The sequence below is a fragment of the Syngnathus typhle genome, linkage group LG18, assembly GCF_033458585.1.
Source record: "Syngnathus typhle isolate RoL2023-S1 ecotype Sweden linkage group LG18, RoL_Styp_1.0, whole genome shotgun sequence".
In the NCBI taxonomy this organism is placed as follows: domain Eukaryota; kingdom Metazoa; phylum Chordata; class Actinopteri; order Syngnathiformes; family Syngnathidae; genus Syngnathus; species Syngnathus typhle.
Genome location: NC_083755.1, coordinates 6655956 through 6674666, shown reverse-complemented (window position 1 = coordinate 6674666; position 18711 = coordinate 6655956). Strand labels below are relative to the sequence as shown.

Genomic DNA, 18711 nt, shown 5'->3' with positions numbered 1-18711 from the left:
ACGCCACAGTTAAAACAACAAATGAGCATCGCCCGGGGCCAGCGGGACTCTCGGACTGATAAGCTCTTGTCTCGGGCTGCGTGAGGCCGTGCTTATCAGCCGTCGGCCCGCCGAATGCAACCACAGCAACTCCGAGCTGCAACCTGACCTCATTTCTCCACCACGATCGAATACGTTGGGTCAAATTAGGCTTGAATTGAATTTAGGAGGCAATTAAAAAAAAAAAAAGAAAAAACATCCAAATGACTGCTGAAAATTAAAAAAGAAGAAGCCTATAATTGCTGCTTCAAAGGAAATTGGAAGACTTCCTTGTTGAGACTCTTTGGTGGTCGGACTCGTGCGAGACGTGCGAGACTATTTCATGTCGCTAAGTAAAAACAGCCGCCGGGGTTGAATTGTCAAAAAAGTGCGGTCGCAAAGCTCGGATGCGGCAAACGATGACATTGGTCGATCAACGAGATCGAGCTGCGGCTGCCGACAGGGCGCACGCAAATGAAATATGCTAGCGAGGATGAAAGGGCCGATACTTAGAGGCCAATACTCTCTGGGCGCTTTGGCTCGCTCACATGCAAAACGTCATGCAAGTCCGGATTCAAGTACACAAATGTGCTCAAGTACAAAATATGCAATGCCGCCCCCAAAAAACATTCCCCCCAAACCCAAAAATAGTTTCCTTCTTGTTAAATTAAGTAGTGCTCGGACTGAGAAGAAAAAAAAAAAAACATCTTACGTCTGCTGTTTTTTTTGGAGCTAGCTGGACTGTTACGCTATCAAAACAAACGTTTGCTAACATTGTGAAGTAACGCGCAGAGAAGAAAGGTAAGGATAGGAAGTGAAAGAATAATCACTTTGGTCCCTTACTTCCCTCCCTCAGACCAGAAGATCTTAACCACGTTGGTCGCAAAAAAATTTTCAAATATCTTTATATAATCAAGTCAAGTACAGATACCCCGAAAAATTGACTTGATGTCAAAGACGCCGATACAGGCCCGGCCGATCTATTAACCCGGATGCGGCCAGCCCACCCGTGACGATCAGATGACATTTCATTGTTGGCCTCATTCTCCCGCACTGAATGGATCCCATAAAGCCGCCTGAAAGCCAGCAAGCACATGGGTGCTATAATCTAATTAGGCGGAGGAAAACACACACAATGTGGGAAAAGGCTGCCCGCCTCCTCTGGGACCAGCAGCAGTCAAGTCAGGTCACGCTGACTTTAAAAAAGCCCGCTCGGACGTTTGGGCATGCCGACAAGCAAATCTAAAAACCCATCTTGCATAATTCGACGGACGCGAGATCTCACGTATGCCGAGACTGAGCTCGGCGAGTTCCGAACGGGCTGTACGGTAATCCGCCGAGTCTGGCAGGTGGAAGGGAGTCGGGAGGTCGCGTCCCACTTTCCCAGCATGCCGCGTAGCTTCGGCGAGACACCTTTGACATCATTACGCAGCCGACCAAAGCGGAAAGTCGAGGTTATATAAGAGAGCGCTCCGTGTTTCGGAACGTTGGAGCGGTGCTGGAGCGGCAAGGGGGACCTGGGGGGGATGGAAGGCGAGGGGTGGTGAAAGAAGAAGGGGGGGAAGCCAGGAAGAAAGGCACATAGAGGAAAGTGAGAGGACCTGTTGGGGTGCTGCCTCTTGGGAAACTAAGAAGGTCAGGCGGGGCCCCTGAAGGAGGCCCGGACGGGAGGAAAGAGGACACGGGCTGGGGTCATGCGGGGTTCCTAAACGTACACATGAGAAACAAACAAGTTTGAAGGATTTACGCTGGGCTTATACGTAACTCTATGCAAGACCGCTTAACTTGTGGCTCACGATTGGCTCGTCGAACATTTGCAGCACATGCTGAAACATTTATCCTTGTGCTTGTCTGCTGGCAACATGCAAACATTTCTTCCCCGCTTCAAGAGCATGCAGATGAGCTCCGAAAAGGGGTGTGTGGTGTTGGCGCATGCGCCGTGCAGGCCCCACACTGGGTTTTTCCTGATGTGCTCCGTGTGGCTCTGGAGTGAAGCTGACCACCCTGATGGCTGCTTCAGCGGAGGAATACTGAAGCGGCCAACATGTGGCCAGATGATGAGCCGCTAATGGAGGCTGCATGGCGGACAAAGATAGCTCGAGTGCGCGCGAACTATCGCGCGGTGGCGATCAGTGACACGCGAGTCGATTGGGAGCAGGCCCCCCCGCGCGGAAACCAAATGAGAGTGTTGCATTTCATCACGCCGAACGAGGGACATCGTCGCTTCATTACGCCAAAGTGATCCGCATCGATCTCTGCGCGCGTGCGTGCGCAAAAAGCGTCTGTAATGTGCACGCGCGTCATTAGGGGGCGGGGGAGGAGGGATAAGATCCGCTCATCTGTCAAAGCCGCACGTTCACGCACACCCACGCGCACGCCGCCACTTACCCGCGTGGTGCATGGACGCAGGCCGGGGGGGACGCGGGGGTGGGCTGCACCTCCGCTCCCTCCGGCGGACAATGAGTTGGGGGCCAAGTCGTCGCGGGTGCTTGCGGGGCTACTGCACTGCACGGCACGACTCGGCGCGGCCACGTCCAAGTGTAGGTTAGGCTGCGTGCGCGCGCCCGCCCTCCCCTGGCTCGGCGCTGTCCGGTCCGCGTCCTCGCGTAGACGCGGTTTGGGGAGGGGAGGGGAGGGGAAAAAAAACAAAAACACGAGCTCCTACGCGGGCCACTGGACTTTGCTGCTTTTCCGGCTTGTCGCCCGCTTTGCTCGCTGGCTTGCCTGCAACGCCAGTGAGGGGCACACGAAGACACGGAGGTGTTCGTGTACGCGCTGGCTGGCTCCGCCCTCCTGCATGTGCGTGTAGCGGCTAAAACTATCGAGCGCCCTCTACAGGATCTTCACGTCCCAACTAGAAAAAGTACAGTACACAGACTGACTTCACAAACGTCCAAACAAGAAAGCCAAGCAATACCCCCGGAACAAATTGGAACAACTTGATCGAATTTTCGATCCAAAAAATGCCCTCCAGGCTGTTTATTTCATCTTAGCTGAGGCGGTCTTAAATTAAACTCAGATGCATGTTTGGAATGTGGGTGGAAAACCCACAAAAGCACAATGACAATGCACGCAAACTATAACAGGAAAGCCAGAGAATAATTTAAAACCAAAAACCTCCACTATAAAGTTAATTGCAATTTTAGTCGACGCAGAAATGTTTTGCCTTTGTAGAGCTCCTCCCCCTACCGAGTGACACTATTTCTGGCAGGCCATAAATATTTATGGACCAAACTCAAAAGCGGATGAGTGGTTCCCATCTACTGCGTCGCCGCACATCGGTGCGCCGTGAGATCGGGTGCGAGCCTCAATGATCCGCGTAAGGGGCCGTCAGCCTCCGGCCCGCACTCAGCGTGACCCCAGCGTGTGCATCGATAACCCGGCAGATGCGCGGCGGGGAGCCCGCTGCTAATTGGCCACCTGATTCGCTCTCGCTTCCCGATCGGACGCAGTGTCCGGAAAAATAAAACTTTAATGGGGATTAAACGGGTTTTGCAGCTTTTGGGAGTGAACGAAGGGAGACAGGACATCTGGCCTGGAGGACGGTCTGATGAGTCGCCGGGACGGCCAGATGGATAATAACTACGCTATGTAAATTTTGCTATCCTACGGAGAAATAGGAGCGAAATGGCACAAAAACAATCCTCCAAAAAGTTTCATTTGAGTCATGCGGCAGGTTTTGCACTCTTTCAAATCACAGATGTTCACTTGGTGCTCTCTTCAGTGATGATCCCCGCCCCCCCTCTATGGTGGCTTTTAAAAATAGATAGTTTGTGGAATGTGTGTATAATTTAAAAGCGGTCTGGGTTCATGGCGGAGCACAATGAAACGCACCATACAAAGCAGGTTAAGCGTGCAGCGTCTCTAATGTTCCATTTTACAGCACTTTGTACAGAACACGTTTCACACACGCGTTGAATAATGGACGTGTGGACGGCGCTTACATTCGCACACCTCCGCATTTTGTAGACCGGCCATCTTGAATTTTTTTCTCCCCATCGGTCTAAATATCCTGACATATGTTTCCCTTTATCAATCGCTAAAAGGCTTGCACAACCCCGACGGCACATGTTAGCTGCTTTCAAAAGTATTGAGTGATGTTTTGTTTTTTCATTTTGTCAATTTTTTTTCCTGAAATGCAGCAAGGTTGACCACTCATGGCCCCCGCTCCTCCTCCCATTGTGCCGTTGCGCAAAAAAGAACAACAAAAAAGAAATCTGGCCGCACGACCCAAAATGTGAATATGAACGCAGCAGCCGCAGATAATGCTTCCAATTAGCTCAGAGTTTGTTTGCAGCGCGACCCGGGCTTTTTGTCCCAAACGAGGCAGAGCTAATCTGACAAATGGCTGATATCGGAGAGGCCGGGGTTCTGCATAATGGATCTCGCCGCTTCCCAATCTCGCCGTGATTAAGTCGAAGCTAACATGTCGAAGGCACATGGACAAAACTAATAATATGAAGTACATACGTACACCGAGAGGTTTCGTTTCACACAAAGCTATTATTCGGTTGTATATACGGCAGAAGGTGAATTTGATCTTTTGTCATCTAGTGGAAGGATTTTTGCTCTTATACGACATAACATCATTGAACAAAGTACGACATTCACTTTCAGGCAGTGTGAGACTCCATTGTGATGACGAAACAATCAGGTTGAACAAAATAGCAGCGCTTGCAATTTTCAAGCTAGCTTTAGCATTTCAAACCAAACGACGTTAGCTTTGGTTGATTGATAATGGAATGCTTCTAAGACAAAGAAGTTTTGGGGGAATGCACAATAAATGACACATTTTTTGACGTACCTGTTGAGCAGAAAAGTTTGGATTTTATTCCCGATTCCTCCTGAGATTACTTTGCGTTGCTTGTCTTTGCAATTCTCGTGCCCAGTTGTTGGCAAACAATATCTGGGCATCTTGTTTGGATTCTTTTCCAGGGGTGGATATTACGTCATGGCTTCAGCAAAGCTGCAGAAGCCCTAGGTAACAGCGAAAAAAGTGAATTAGAATCACGGTGAATTTTTTTTTTCAACAATTTTGCCCTTTGCAGAAATCCCAGCGATTCGGACTTGGAGCGAATAAAGACCCGGGTGATGACTTTTGAGAACGATGAGACTGATTGCGAAGGGCTCATGTCTCTGTCACGCTGGCGTCTTATTGTGCCCATGCTCATCATCGCAGCAGGACATTTGCATTTAGGGGCTCATTTCCATCAGATCCATTTCCCCTCGTCAAAAGGAGAGACACTTAGACGTCTCCAATCTTATTACAGGCGCTGCTCGGCGGGCCCGCGGACTGATTTGCCCTGCTTTGGAAAAGGCGGCGGGGGGGGGGGGATGATGAGGCCTGCAAATCTCCGCTGATGGATACGCAAAGTCTGAAGTCTCTGGTTAATGGCGGCAAGCGCGACGCGTCATTATCAACACTCGGGCTCTCGCCTTCGCATTCGGCAACGATCCGAGCAATTTGGCCCTCGTTGGGATAAATGTGTAAAAGCCGCCCGTTTGTCTTGAGTGAAGGCGACACTTTTGCGACAGGACCTCAGCCGCGTCGGCGGGATCCGAACACAGCGGGAGAAGGTCAGCTCGGCAGGAAGAAACGCCTCCCTTGAGTCGTCGTGCTCGGACACGCAAAAACAGCTCGGCTGCGTTCTGGCTCGTCACGCCGAACCCCCCCCCTCACGCCGAAAACACGTAACCATGGTGACGGGGTTCCCTGCCAAGAAAGGGCCAGTTGAAAAATTGGAACGAGGTTCTTCGCCGATGACAAAGACCATGTTTCTATTGTGACTTTTACGCTCAAGCGGGCATTATTTTGGAAAAAAAATGCTCGCCTCTGCAACTCGGTCGGGAAGAAGCCGAGCGGCTTTGCAGCAACCCGCCTGACCCCCTCGTCCCCCTTGCTCGTTCATTATTCACGAGCGTAGTCAAAGTACTTTTGCGGACGAATTAGAGGGGCGCGAGGGGTCGGAGGTCCAAAGAGGCGGGCGGGTGACTGGAAGCCCCAACATGAATACTTCATTTCATTTCCGTCAGCGACTCTTAAAAGTTGAGCGCGCCATGTATTCATGCAAGACAGTTTGAGTTTTCTACCTACGCCCATGTTGAGAGCAGGTGGCAGCTGCTCCTCATTAGCATATGTAAATGCTGGACCATATTCGGACACGAGTTTTAGTGATGATTAGTAAAGAACGGGAAAATAGAGAAAAATGTGATCACAAGTTTCTTCTTTCCATGAATGAGGGATGGCGACGACAGGTAAATGTGCAAATGTGCATGCATTAAGAGTGAAGAAAAAAAAAAGACGAAAGAAAAAACGGTCTTTGTGTCAGACACAAACACGTTGCCACAGAAACGCAGAGCTGGGCCGCAATCTTCTGGGAGGGAGAGAAAGAAAAATATCAGGAAATGATTTCTTGGCGTGTCAACAAGCGCGCAGACGGCTCGATGAATTGTGGGACTTTGGCAGGCGCTACGCTCGTTTTGCATCGGCGTGGGTAAACACGATAAAGCTCAGAAAAAGATGGGGAAGGGGTTTGAATAAACAAATCGGACCCAAACAAGTCGTCTAGATTAGCGAGCTGTCACAATCCATTGTTGCTCCAAATGATGACGACTTGAGCAAATAATCCTGGAAAATCTTCTCCTCAAATTCTCTTTTTGGCTATGGACGACTCGGACAAGCGGCAATGGGGGGGGAAGAAGCTTTGCTCACTGCTGCTTGAATTGAGTTGACTCCACACACGATACTTGTGAGTCCAAGATGTTATTGAGACAAATGCAACGTGGGCGGGCAGGCGGGCGCTGGGTTTGCACTTAATTAAAATCCGCACGCTCGTTAAGGCCGGTCGAGCCGCTTGTTATTCATCAATTACAGCCGGCGGCTAATGACTACAGTGATGCATGGCTTTGCACGACGGCGACCAGACAACGAGGCGGCTTCGCGATTGCTTTAATGACACTTTGCTAATCCCAGCGCTTATTCCAATATGAGGAGTAAGCGTAGACCGATATGAATGTTGGACGAGTCCCACACGCAAACGTCGAGAGAGAAATCAGAAGTAAAACTACATCAGACTTTGGGAAAGCGCTGCCGTGCGACGAGCAAATCTTTGGCGAACATTTACACGCGTCACTTGGATGAATACATTTCTCCGCCCGCTTACACGACACCAAGGGTTAAGTGTGCCTTCATTGAGCCACGGCAGGGCTCATTTATTATTTATCGGCAGGTGGGACTAACACTGCTGTGTGTATCATTAGCCCGCTAGCGGCTAACGGCAAAGGCCGTTTAAAGTCGACGACATTTTTTGCGCGGGCAAATTGAAACCTTTGTGTGAATTTTCAAAGCACCTTGGCGATCCTAGATCAACTGAAAGGCTCGGACGGACTAACAAGCTTGAGCGAGACACGTCGCTCATGTATGACTGCGCCTTCCGTCAGCTTTCATCGCCGAGGCGAAGCACATGAAAGGCCCTTCAAAGGGAATTCACTTTGCGAGCGTGCGGCGTGTTGTAACGAGCCTTCGTCGGTGCGCAAATCTGATGTGATTGGCTGGAAAGGCAAGGCGCGCTGGCACTCACTCGCTTTATTCCGGAGGGTTGGATTATTTTTGTCTATTTCTTTTCTCTTCTGGCAACATTTTTGATTTAGCACACATGATAATACATTTAATAAAGTTTCTTCATGAATAATTAAAAGTACGGCTAGGCAAAGGCCTTAAAATAAATTCTGATTTTTAATTGGTCTTTTTTTTAAATTGCCTTTGCTTAATTAAAAAGAAAATTTAAATCAAGTCTGGGTTTTTTTAAGAATGTTGAAAGCAGGGGTAAAATGACAAATTAATTTTATACTCATAGTAAACTACTTCAGTAAAACTGTTTATGGTTTGACAATAAATTCAACATTTTTTATATTTTCTCACCTGAGTTGAGTCAGTTGTGTGAATGTGAGCGACAACGTTCCAAATATGACGAGACTGGCGATCTGTACTGGCTTCTCAATAACTTCTCCAGCTTCCCCTGGAAAAAACAGATGAACATCAAACATCCATATCTTCAAAAAAATAAAAAATTATTAACTACAAATGAGAGAAATCAAATTGCTTGTGAGAAACTTTGTTGAAGCGTTTTCTGATGAGTCATTTATATTTAAATGTGAAATTAATCAACAAATTACTGCTATAATAATTTAGTGACCATTTAACCCACAGGTTGGCTTTTTTTTTTTTTACATATTGCCCTGTCGAGAATAAAGATATGTGAACACGTTTTTAATTTATAGGGACTAATTTGGCACTTGTAATAACGCCTGTCCAGGCTTTAGCATTAAATGCGTAAAAAAAAAAAAGAGCAAGGATTTTACTCAGCAGATGGCCATTTTTTAAACACAACACCCAGGGAGGGTTTTGCATAAAAACGCCTTCTGGTTCTGGAGTTATATTTCTTTCTGTAGCCGAGCCAAATGAAAAGCCGCAACGATGCCCGCTGGAGTTCCCAAAGGCCTTTTGCGTGTGGACATACTCTTGTAGCTTTAGCTTTGTAGTTAAATTACTCCAGGGAATTTTGAAACTAGGTTTGATCAGCCAAGTCTGTGCTACAGTTTTTTTTTTTCTCCTACAGAGGCTATCTGGAGGCGGGGGAAAAATATCAACTTTAATGTTCCCTGAACATTCATTTAAAGGTAAAGAGTGATAAAGGTTGTCCGGTTGCTGGAAGAGATATGAGGCAGTAAGCTTTATCAAAGTCTCCAAGTCAGTCGGAAGAAACTTGAGCCAATCTCCTCTCCAAACGCAAGAAAACACAAAAGCTGACATTTCCGTTGCAGCCCGACAGATTAGAAGATTTGAGATGTGAATTGCCGGGAGACGCGCGAATGATCGCGTTTGGTGACCACTTTGTGTCGAGAATGTCAACCGCCGGAAGTCTAAATTAAATGTGACTGTTTTGATAGCTGGGCACAACATCAATGAGAAGAAGAAAAAAAAAAGTTCCAAATGTGTTGTTGTCAGTGTTAATCATCCTCAGTTTACATTCCTCTGCCTTGCTAAATTTTTTCTTCCTGCCTTATTGACTCGGCCTCTTTGGGTTGACTTTTGATTCAGAGCGGTGTCCTAATACTTATGCCCACATACTTTATGTATGCAGCCTGCTGCCTCGGTGACATAAAAGTAAATTTAAACAGCAGCATGCTAAAAGCTTTGGCATGCATTCTGCATGCTGCGACGGTGTTAAAAAATGCAAACCCCATCAAAGAGTCTCCTGCCTCTTCTTGAGCCTCCATGCAAAATCTGATGAAAGGCGCCGCCTATTTTTAGAAACATGTTCCTCAACACGGTTCTCTCGGAGCGTGACTTTGCGTTGCGTCCGAGTTGGCAACCTGCGGTTTTCCTGCATCTATTTTTTTTCCTTCTTCGGCCGACCAAATAGCTTCCTCTCGCACTGATCGATAAGGAGCTCATCGGAGTGACTCCTCGCCCTCGGGCAAAGTGCTGAGGCGAGGCCCGCCGGGACCGCTGACGCTCCATCTTGTCACATCGATCCATTTGGGAGAGACCGAGAGCGTCAGCTTGTGGATGGAACTTTTGAGGACACGTGACCTTCGTCAAAGGTCAGGCGAGCCAGAGGCCTATCTCGTAATTGGTGTCAAGGAAGTACGAGGGGAGAGGATTCATCCCCATTGAGGCATCAAAATCAGGGAGGAGCTAAATTTAGCCTGGGGTGTTAGCGGAACTCCCGGCGAGCCTTCGGGGGGGGGGGGGGGGGGGGGGGGGGTCAGGTCAGGTTTGGTGTCCTGGGAATCCTCGGCACACTGATTATTTATGACCCGTGCACGTTGGCTTACATCATTGACATGTCGTCGTCAATGAATAATTCAAACGACGACATGATCCATTAAGAGGAGGCCAGGGAGAGGATAATACGTGAAAGTAAAAAAGGAAAAATTAATTTGTTGCCTATCGATCATTTGTTGCATTCCATCCAGCAACACGAGTTTAATCCACGACGTTTCATCATGAAAATGAACAAAACCTTCCTGGAAGTTCTTTCTGCTCCGTGGAATGCACCGAGCTGTTGAAAAGGTCGGTTTTTTTTGTCTGTGGGTGCCCTCGAGCCAAAAATGTCAGCAGGATTTTCTTTTCTCCCGAGATGGATGCGTTGCCTTTGGATAGATGGAAGCGGCGCCAAGTCAGATTGAAAAGCTTTTTGACATTTACGAGGTCTGATTCAAAGGTGCCTTGATTTGTTTCGGTTTTGACTGTTAAAATAATGTCATCTTAATTTTTAAATGATTTTCCGCATCATTACTTGGCCACAAATGAAGATCCCTGTTTTGTTTTTTTTAATCTTCAGTGTTGACTACAAGGGTGCACACACAGACAATATTTACATTCAGTCACATCGCTGTTTGGTTGCCATGGTTACAAAAACATGGAAAGGAGGCGTTACAATTGACTATGAATCATGTAAAAGCGTAACGAACGGGATGTTTGCACATTAGTGCGCTTTTCTTTGTGAAATGCGAGAGGGAAGAAAAAAAAAAACATTATAATAAGAAACTCAATGACTGAAAAGATTAGAACCTTGACGTCTGCCTGGTAGTAAAGATGGCCACATACTAATATTTGCTGCTCTCTGGTGCCCCCCCCCCCCCCCCGAACGCCCCATACGTAGTTTGTATGACATCCTGGGAAGTCTCATATTTTTTTCCACAGTGTTCAATATTATTTTGCTGTTATCATACATTACCACAACAGGAAGCAATTGTCATGAGAAGGATTACCTGAAAACAGTGCACGAGGACAAATCTGGATGGGGACCTGTCCAGGATGTGATCCGCATTTAATCCCTAAATTAGAATTCATGGATTAAAACAAATCAAGAAGCTTCTGCAAATTCAAACATCGGAATTGCTCAAAATTGTACCTGATTAGCTGGCGACCAGTCGCGGGTGTGCTCCACCTCTTACCACGAGTCATCCGTGACCCCCATGAGCACAAATACGACACTCGACAAGAGTGAGTTTGAAAAATACTGTAGATATATATATTTGTTTATATATACAAGATCACAAGACAACTAGTTAACAACTTCCCTTAAAATCAAACCATTTCAGCCCTTTAAATGGCGACAGCGGATACGCCGGAATAAACAAGAACAAGAATAATAAATATGAAGTATCAACATGAAATGCTACAAAAGCGGCCGTGGCTGCGGACCCACACACTGATCATGCTGAGACGTGGAACCCCCCCCCCCGAACACTAACTAGCATCTAATCCCATCTGAACGCTTTTCAGTCTTAAAGTCAAAAAACATAGCCACGCGTTGTCCACTGTGGAGGCGTCTCTTCTGTGGCCCCAACCCGATCAGTACTTATTGATCCCGAAGAGGCGGACGCCGTGCAGTTGCGGCAGCTTGGGAATGAGCACGGTGAGCAGCGACACCGTGTTGACCACAAAGTGCACGCGGTCGTATTTGGTGTAAAAGCTGGTGAGGATGTACCTGCGCCAAACACAACAGCAAAGACCAATCAATTATCTAGTGACCGGGCGTACGGAACTCGGAGGTGTCATTGTCAGATAATATAACACTATGATATTTAAAGTTACAAAAACATGGAGTGATGATGTCATGGAAGGGAATGAAAAAGATGTGATCACAGTTTGCATCAACAGACTGGCCATTGCGCTGCTGTCCGCCCTTGGCCACCTGGGGGCAGTATAAGACAGACAGATGTAAATGGTCATTTTGTCCCTAAAATTTGAGACACATTTACTGGTGCATGTGTGAGTTGGAAATTGTATAAAAGTGTTGCAGCCAACACTGTTTGGGCTGGGCACCAGTATTATCATAATGTGTATTTTAATCAGAAAAATTGAACTCCACATTGCTGTGCTATATGAAAACATGAGTGGTGACATAAAGAAGATGTAAAGATTATTTTTTTTCCGCTTACAGGACGATGGGGGTGATGGTGAGGAACTTGCGCGAGGCGGTGAACTGCACGCCGTAGTCCATCTGCTCCCAGTGCGTGAGCAGGCGGGCCTTGCCCTGGTCGGGGGTCTCGAAGGGCGTCCCTTTGACGGTGTGCAGGAGTAGGTACATGCACTGCAGTTTTTCACAAAAACATTGGGTATTTGCTGCCTGGGAACATGTATGAAATGTTTGGTGTTGAAGAAAAACAAGGTAGGCCTACCAGGTTGTGAATCAGATTGGTGAGGGTCCACACCACGGGCACGCTGGCGAAAGGGATGCTGAGCAGGATGACGTGCAACAGGCCGATGCCCAGGATGTACGACAGCCACATGCCGCGGCTGTTCATCACGCGCGTGTTGGGGTTCACCTCGCTGTGTGCCGTACCCACGTTCATGGTGCCGTCACCTGCTGCCACCTACAGGGAAAAGTGCCGGAACTGAAACTACTCTTCAGTCAAATGTACAAAACACCAAAGGCCAAGAGCTGAGAACATCAGAACTTCAAGGCGGTCATGCTGAGCACTCATCTAAAACATATGACTCAACATTTCAAAAATATACTAAACAAATAGTGTCCGAGTGGGTTATTTATACACCATCCTTTGTAGTTATGACTATTATGACTATTGTGGTGGGCGTGTCCCTAAACCCAAACTAGTAATTAGCCAAGCAGAAGGCAGCGTTTAAGGTGGTTGACAAAATGATACTCAAGTATCATATACAACTAAAAAGTAAACAATAGAGCTTAACTTGTCGGCAGCTAGCTAAAATGGCTACACGGCTCCTTAGCTTTTCACAACGCAGACAAAAATGGCTCCGACCCCAACCTGAGCAGGTTCCGTTATCCCGGCGTCGGTTTCGGCGAGGCTCTGGTTTACGGAACGACCGCTTGCATCTTTTCGGTGACCAGAGCGAAGTGTTTGAAAACGTTTAGAGCCAAGAACACACAAGACTGTTTCTTTTCCGTCGTTTTTCCCCAGCACAGCTGACAACACCGCGCTGTTTAGCGGCCTGACGTCATCTCTAATCGCCCCCGCGCCGCGGTCAGAGTTCAGCCGCTAAGGTTCCGCCCATCTGCCTCGCTCTAGTCTGTGATTGGTTGGTTTGGCTCAAGCGGAAGGCTCCGCATTGACCCGTTATGTCCCTACGTCAGTGTAAACGCCATGTTGGATGTGACAAATCTGCTTGTAAACTACTGTGAGTGCACGATGACGCTTATATCGACTAACTACACAAACATTAATACATTTGAGAATATTTTCCAGAATGAATCACATTTTTGATTGATCCACTGTTTGTCCATATGTCCCCTTAAGTAAAGTGTTCATGGCTTCAAGTTTCAAGTTCACACTTGATCTGAGCAAACAATGGGAGGCCTCGTACAACTGTGCCAGGGGCCAAAAATAAAGTAAACAACCCCAAAAAATATGAACGACAGCTGAGCGGCTTTCATCCTCAACAGGATCATGTTCCAGATTAGCACCACCCCCTGTACTAATTCAGGCCAGATAGCCCAAGGCCAAAGGTCGACTGTGTTCTGCTGGCATGCGATGTTATGAGACACCCGGAGCCCTGGGCATACATCTGAGCTTTCAGTTCCTCACAAGTTAGGACAATGTATAATGTTTTGATTTGAAGACTACAGTGAATCACTTGCAACCTTGTTTTTTCCTTTTTTTGCTTTGGGTTCACATGAAGCAAATTTGCCATATTATTGTATTCGATTTTTTTTTTTTTTATTCAATAAAAGACTTTAAGAATACGTTGTTACATCAATAGATTTGTGAAAAAAGAGTCCGCTTGCATCATGATGCTGACTGACTGCAAGTCTAGCCAAAAGCAGTAATGGTCGAACTGGGACATGACGAGGAGGAAACGGCAGAAAAGCAAACAAAGTTGACTGCCTTCCTCTTTCCTTGACAGCATTTGACTGTTTTCATCCGACTTTAGCGCATCACCAGGAAAGACGATATAATGCCTTTTGGGCAAAAAACGTTGTTTTGGCGCCCTCCTCGGGTTAAATATTGCACTGCATGTGAAATTGTCTTGATTCGACTTTTCGCAATAAAATAACTACATTTAACTAAGAATCGTGACATGCACCTTAATAAATTCTAATTCTACAACAAATTTGTAAAATATAAACTTGTCTTAGAAAATCTCTGAGCCTACAGCTAGGATGACACTCAGTTCTTACATATTTGGTTCTTCAAATTATTATTGTAGTTTATGTACAGTTATATTCTTCTTCTTCTTTTCCTTTCGGCCACAGTTTCCATCTCCCCCTATCCTGTGAATCCTCTTCTTTCATTCCATCCATAAATCTTAAGGCTTTTCTGATATGAAGATTTTCTGAATAAAATAATCCACATTTCCTACCTTTGACACATGCACTTTAAAAAAAAAAAAAGAACTATTCGTATAATAAAGGGATTCTTAATTTTTTGAAACCTATAAAAACAATGTGGGCTACTACTTAGTATAAGCTGCCTTTACATGATTGTAAACTGTTGTAAAAGTCCATTTTGTTTCCGCATCAACCCAATCTGAGCAAAAAAAATACCTCAAAGTTCAAATCTAGAGGAAGGTGTGGAAGACTAGTGTCTTCAGACTGGACCGTCTCAGACTGTTCCTGTTTGCCATTTTGGAACATCTCCCGAAGATGAAGAAAGGGAGCCATCGAGTGGGCTTCTTGTTTTTGTGAACGTTCAAGAAGGAGGCGGAACAACGTTGCACCAGCTCCACGCCGATGGCGTACTGCCCCGGCGCCCATTGACACACACGCACCACGGTCACCGAGGTCACGAAGCCGCACTTGTGTGGTGGTGCCACGCCACGAAAGATGCATTCCTGTGGCTGGGCTGGTGTGCTTCTCTCCCACACAACACTGGCCTCCTCTGCTATGCTCATGCCGCTGAGGTTGCACAGGGCCCGGAGGCATACCTCCTCTAAGGCCTCGTTGCCGGGGAATCGCAGGAGGACAGCGACCAGACGAGGTACCGCCCCTTTGCTCAGTAACAGTTTCTGATGCTTACCTGATGAGATACAGAATAAAAATTTTGCTGACTATTTTTTTTTTATTTATCCTCTCAATGTACTCTTTACTTTCCATACTCACAGCTGTCAAAAGACATGCGAGTGATGGCCTGGACCGCATGCCTCAGCAGATCCTGGTCCGGATTGGTCAGCACAGACAGCAGAGCCGTAACCAGACCGGCATCTCCAAAACCTTTCCGTATCACCGCTTGACATAAAGAAAATGTCATGTATATTTTATTGTCGCAAGCATGGATGCAATTCACTCTATGCGGAGTTTGTTGTTAAAATAATACATTTACTGGATAAATTGGTCATTATGGTGCTAGTCTCGTGAATAGACACTTACATTCCTTGGCAAGTTCAGCTAGCAGTTGCGCGGTTAGCAGCGCCAGGGGCCCTCTTTCCCTCAGCAACAGCGCCAAAACCGGAAGAATCCCGCTGATCACAACTTGCTCGGCGGCGCCTTTGTCTGGACCGATAACGTCACCGTGTTAAATCTTTTTGATTGTTGCTAACGTTGCTGAATGAACTTGGCTGAAGGGATCTTTTAAATTCAAACATTTGTGTCAAGACTCACTCCTCTCCTGGATGTTCACCAGCACTGTGCGCAAGTGAGGCTTCAGCTCAGCTTCGATCCGCTCGAAACCCAGCACCCTGATGGCACCCAATGCGTTGTTCAGGTTCTCTGTGGCAGGGGAGGAAAAAAGGGGCTTGGTTGAGAAATGATGACCTCTTTGGAGTCCTCCATCTATTCATTTGCCCACTGAGAGACAAATTGTGTCAAACATTAAGGACCACACTCACCGTTTGGCGTGGAGGGTTGTAGACGAGCGCTTTTGTGTTGATCCCTGTTGGCACACTGGTATGTAAATGTGAGCGGCATGGTGGAATGTCCCATCGTGGCCTTTTGTTATTCCAACAATCTCCCTCTTAACGTTTCCAGCCCTGGTCAAGGTTGAAAAGCGTTTGGCGTTCCACGAAGGCTCGCTCAGTCCTGTTGGCTTTAATGCAAATCCCCGCCCCACTCAAAGCTCCTCTTTTACCATCTGTGCACGACGTGCGTGTATAGTTGAGGTATTAGCAGCTTGGCTGCTGGTATTTCGACAGGCCTAAAACCTCCCCATGTAGCTTTGGACGCTTCCGGGCAACGTGAGAGGAAACATGTCATGCAAATGAATTTAAAAAAATATATATTACAAGAATATTTTATGGTTTGCTACCAATTCTTAATAACCAGAGAGACACCTGGATTTGAACATACAGTAAATACAAATACTACAGATATTCTTTGAATCTTTTTGGTCCTTCCTGAGCACAATCTGATAAATGTAAACACGATGACATGTCAAGCCGATGTGGAGCCACCAAGACCGGTGGAAACAGTCTCATAGCCCACAGACACCAAAGTTAGCACGTTGCCTTGCATGCCTTCCATCTTGCAGGGCTCCACCTCTGCTATATTTTCCTGCTGGACCTTCTTCTTTCCTCTGCTTCGTCCTTTGCTTTTTGAGATGACCTTCCCTTGCTCCTTGACGGCGAGGCTCGCCTTGTGACACCGGCGTTGTCGCCGGCGGATGCGGTGAGTCGGCGCGGCAGACTCCGGAGGCTCGGCGGCGGCGGCGGCACCGGAGAGGGACAGGATCTGATGTTTGATTGCCGTGATGATCATGTCCAGGGCAACGTCCAGCATTCCCAGACCGAGGCCGTGCGTCGCGCTGTCGAAGGCGCCGCTGTTGACCGGGTCCTTGAAACACTTGCGCATGTCCTCCAGGTGATTCCTGCATGGAGACAAGATACTTCTGCTACTTTCCTATTCCGTTTCAAAATATCAGCGCCTGCAAATAATTACTTGGTCTCGATGATTTTGGACCAGTGTTGGACTGTGTTTGTTTCAGGGACGAGCTGTTTGGCCATGTTGCCGTAGTCAATGTAGTCGTGGGAGAAGTCCTTCATGTCGTCGCACAATGCTCCGGTGTCACCTGACGACAAATACACATTGAGTCACAAACAAGGCGCGTTTCCTCCACGTCATGGACCAAACTAATTTCATCTAGCTTATCTTTTCACCTTCTGTGAGTTTGGAGAAGGATGAGGAAACAGAGGTCGTCGAGCTAGGTGTGAGGCCAAGGACGCTCAGGGACTCCAGCAGCTTCTTCTTGCTAGCTGGACCTCGGCTCACTCGCGTGTAGGCGGCCAACGAGCGCAGGGACATCTTCTCCGGAGCCTGGAGACGGCGCTTGATCTCATCGTAGGAGATGAGATGTTTCCCTGAAATCAGAGGACCGTGAGTAAGGGGTCATTTTAATCGGAAAATTTTCTGAGGAGCCACTTACTAGCCTTGGATCCTTTCATGTTGGGATCCAGGAGTGATGACACCTCCGCAAAGGGCATCTGTGTGGAGAACTCTGAAGTGGTACTGGAGTTCTGTGGCTGACTGTGGATGGCTTCCTCAGTCTGTAATGTGTCAGACACCTGCATCTGAGTCTGGAGATGAGGCTGGATGGCATGCATCTCCACCTGGGTGGTCTCCAATGGGACCTGATCTTGTGGAGGAGGCAGGACCAGCGTATTTTCAGGTAAACTCTGCAGACCCATCCCCCCCTGGGTCATCATTTGGTCTGAGGACACTTGAAATATTCCCATGACTGGCTTCACCATGGTGAAAAGCATGTTGCCCTGAGCATCCAGGCCCACCACCCTTGTAGATTGCTCCATCTTGTCACTGAATTGGTGGATCAGGTAGTAAGTAGCTTGCAGTTTAACTGTTTACTTTGTTGTTATATTTGGAGGAGGTTCATCGTCAATTTGGGTATGAGCGATGCTTCCTGGAAGGTAAAGTGCATATTGTAAACATTATACAACCCCGGGTGATCACACATTCAACAGAAGTTCTTTTGCAAAACAAAACATCGACCTCCACCATGGTTGTGCATGACATCATCGGGAAACAGTATTAACAGCAGAAACTGATATGCCCTCTGAACTTTCTGCAGGTAATTGTCCTGCAAATGTTACAAGATCGTATTACTGCTGCTCAAACGTACTTTATTTCACACTTTCTCTCATGCATGTGTGTACATGGCCACACGTCATCCCTTTAAAAGTGAATGATGTCAGGAGAATAACAGAAACCTGGCTTTTTATCATTTCCACTTTCGAAACATTTCAAAATGGCTGCCACCGGCGCGTTGTTTTGTTTGGTACTATGGTACGGACAGAATCTCTCCTGATCAGCGTTTGGTGGTTCTGAACGTGAACGTCTGAAAAACGGGACGTGCACCATCGCTCTACCAGTCAGTGACGGTAGTTCCACTCACCGACTTTCTCGCTTAAGAACCCACTGATCCTAGAACGGTCCTGGTCGAGTCAAGCGACATTTTGCTTTCTTCTTTGCTGCCTCGTCGGCGGGTTGCAAATCAGCTCGACTTGCTCCACTCCCGGATACGCTTAATCCGGACGCTCATTGGCTGAATGACACGTCAGTCATTTACAAAGTGGCTTGTGATTGGCTCAAAGAAATATAAACAATAGAAAATAATTATATATACATTTTTATATATAAATAATTATAATAAAATAATGTCTAATTAACCTTTAGATGCATATGACCCAATGAGTTTTTAATGCCATTTTGGCAGCGAGTAATTCACTTCTATGATATTAGATATTATATCTTGGAC

General features: G+C 47.0%; 4 protein-coding genes across 9 annotated transcripts in view; all 4 read right to left on the bottom strand.

Moving 5' to 3' along the window:
* Positions 1 to 11015, bottom strand: part of thrab (thyroid hormone receptor alpha b) — a 39410-nt gene extending 28395 nt beyond the window's left edge. For 2 of the 5 annotated variants that reach the window (XM_061304533.1, XM_061304537.1), the window contains exon 1: positions 2407 to 2792. The gene's annotated coding sequence lies outside the window, so the exon portion shown is untranslated. The other 3 variants (XM_061304532.1, XM_061304534.1, XM_061304535.1) reach the window with 3 other exon arrangements.
* Positions 11016 to 11033: 18 nt separating this feature from the next.
* On the bottom strand, positions 11034 to 13040 carry LOC133171299 (ORM1-like protein 3). Of its 2 annotated transcripts, XM_061304541.1 has the most exons (5): positions 12820 to 13040; positions 12214 to 12408; positions 11974 to 12125; positions 11627 to 11726; positions 11034 to 11519 (listed from the first exon to the last, which is right to left on the bottom strand). In XM_061304541.1, exons 2-5 carry the CDS (start codon positions 12385 to 12387, stop codon positions 11391 to 11393), a joined length of 555 nt encoding a protein of 184 aa, XP_061160525.1. In that variant the 5' UTR covers positions 12388 to 12408; positions 12820 to 13040; the 3' UTR covers positions 11034 to 11390. The 2 variants fall into 2 exon arrangements, with proteins under 2 accessions (XP_061160525.1, XP_061160526.1); XM_061304542.1 differs by lacking the exon at positions 11627 to 11726.
* Positions 13041 to 13764: 724 nt separating this feature from the next.
* Positions 13765 to 16145, bottom strand: si:dkey-21e13.3 (uncharacterized protein LOC100150043 homolog). Its single transcript, XM_061265072.1, has 5 exons — positions 15836 to 16145; positions 15609 to 15716; positions 15378 to 15500; positions 15111 to 15236; positions 13765 to 15027 (listed from the first exon to the last, which is right to left on the bottom strand). Exons 1-5 carry the CDS (start codon positions 15927 to 15929, stop codon positions 14570 to 14572), a joined length of 909 nt encoding a protein of 302 aa, XP_061121056.1. The 5' UTR covers positions 15930 to 16145; the 3' UTR covers positions 13765 to 14569.
* Positions 16146 to 16220: 75 nt separating this feature from the next.
* si:ch73-127m5.2 (uncharacterized protein LOC561202 homolog) lies at positions 16221 to 18471 on the bottom strand. The gene is made up of 5 exons (XM_061265070.1): positions 18349 to 18471; positions 17365 to 17856; positions 17099 to 17299; positions 16881 to 17010; positions 16221 to 16809 (listed from the first exon to the last, which is right to left on the bottom strand). The coding sequence occupies exons 2-5, from the start codon at positions 17744 to 17746 to the stop codon at positions 16377 to 16379; spliced, it is 1146 nt and encodes a 381-aa protein (XP_061121054.1). The 5' UTR covers positions 17747 to 17856; positions 18349 to 18471; the 3' UTR covers positions 16221 to 16376.
* Between the last annotated feature and the right edge of the window lie 240 nt (positions 18472 to 18711).

Excerpts from the sequence above, each read along its gene's own strand:
- LOC133171299 (XM_061304541.1), bottom strand. The coding sequence starts at position 12,387 with ATGAACGTGGGTACGGCACACAGCGAGGTGAACCCCAACACGCGCGTG. Across the intron at positions 11,727-11,973 it reads ACCATCACCCCCATCGTCCT|GTGGCCAAGGGCGGACAGCA; the intron begins GTAAGCGGAAAA and ends TACTGCCCCCAG. Across the intron at positions 11,520-11,626 it reads CATCATCACTCCATGTTTTT|GTACATCCTCACCAGCTTTT; the intron begins GTAACTTTAAAT and ends TGTTTGGCGCAG.
- si:dkey-21e13.3 (XM_061265072.1), bottom strand. The coding sequence starts at position 15,929 with ATGGGACATTCCACCATGCCGCTCACATTTACATACCAGTGTGCCAAC. Across the intron at positions 15,237-15,377 it reads AGCTGAACTTGCCAAGGAAT|CGGTGATACGGAAAGGTTTT; the intron begins GTAAGTGTCTAT and ends CTTTATGTCAAG. Across the intron at positions 15,028-15,110 it reads TCGCATGTCTTTTGACAGCT|GTAAGCATCAGAAACTGTTA; the intron begins GTGAGTATGGAA and ends GTATCTCATCAG.
- si:ch73-127m5.2 (XM_061265070.1), bottom strand. The coding sequence starts at position 17,746 with ATGGAGCAATCTACAAGGGTGGTGGGCCTGGATGCTCAGGGCAACATG. Across the intron at positions 17,300-17,364 it reads CATGAAAGGATCCAAGGCTA|GGAAACATCTCATCTCCTAC; the intron begins GTAAGTGGCTCC and ends CTCTGATTTCAG. Across the intron at positions 16,810-16,880 it reads TCCAAAATCATCGAGACCAA|GAATCACCTGGAGGACATGC; the intron begins GTAATTATTTGC and ends GTCTCCATGCAG.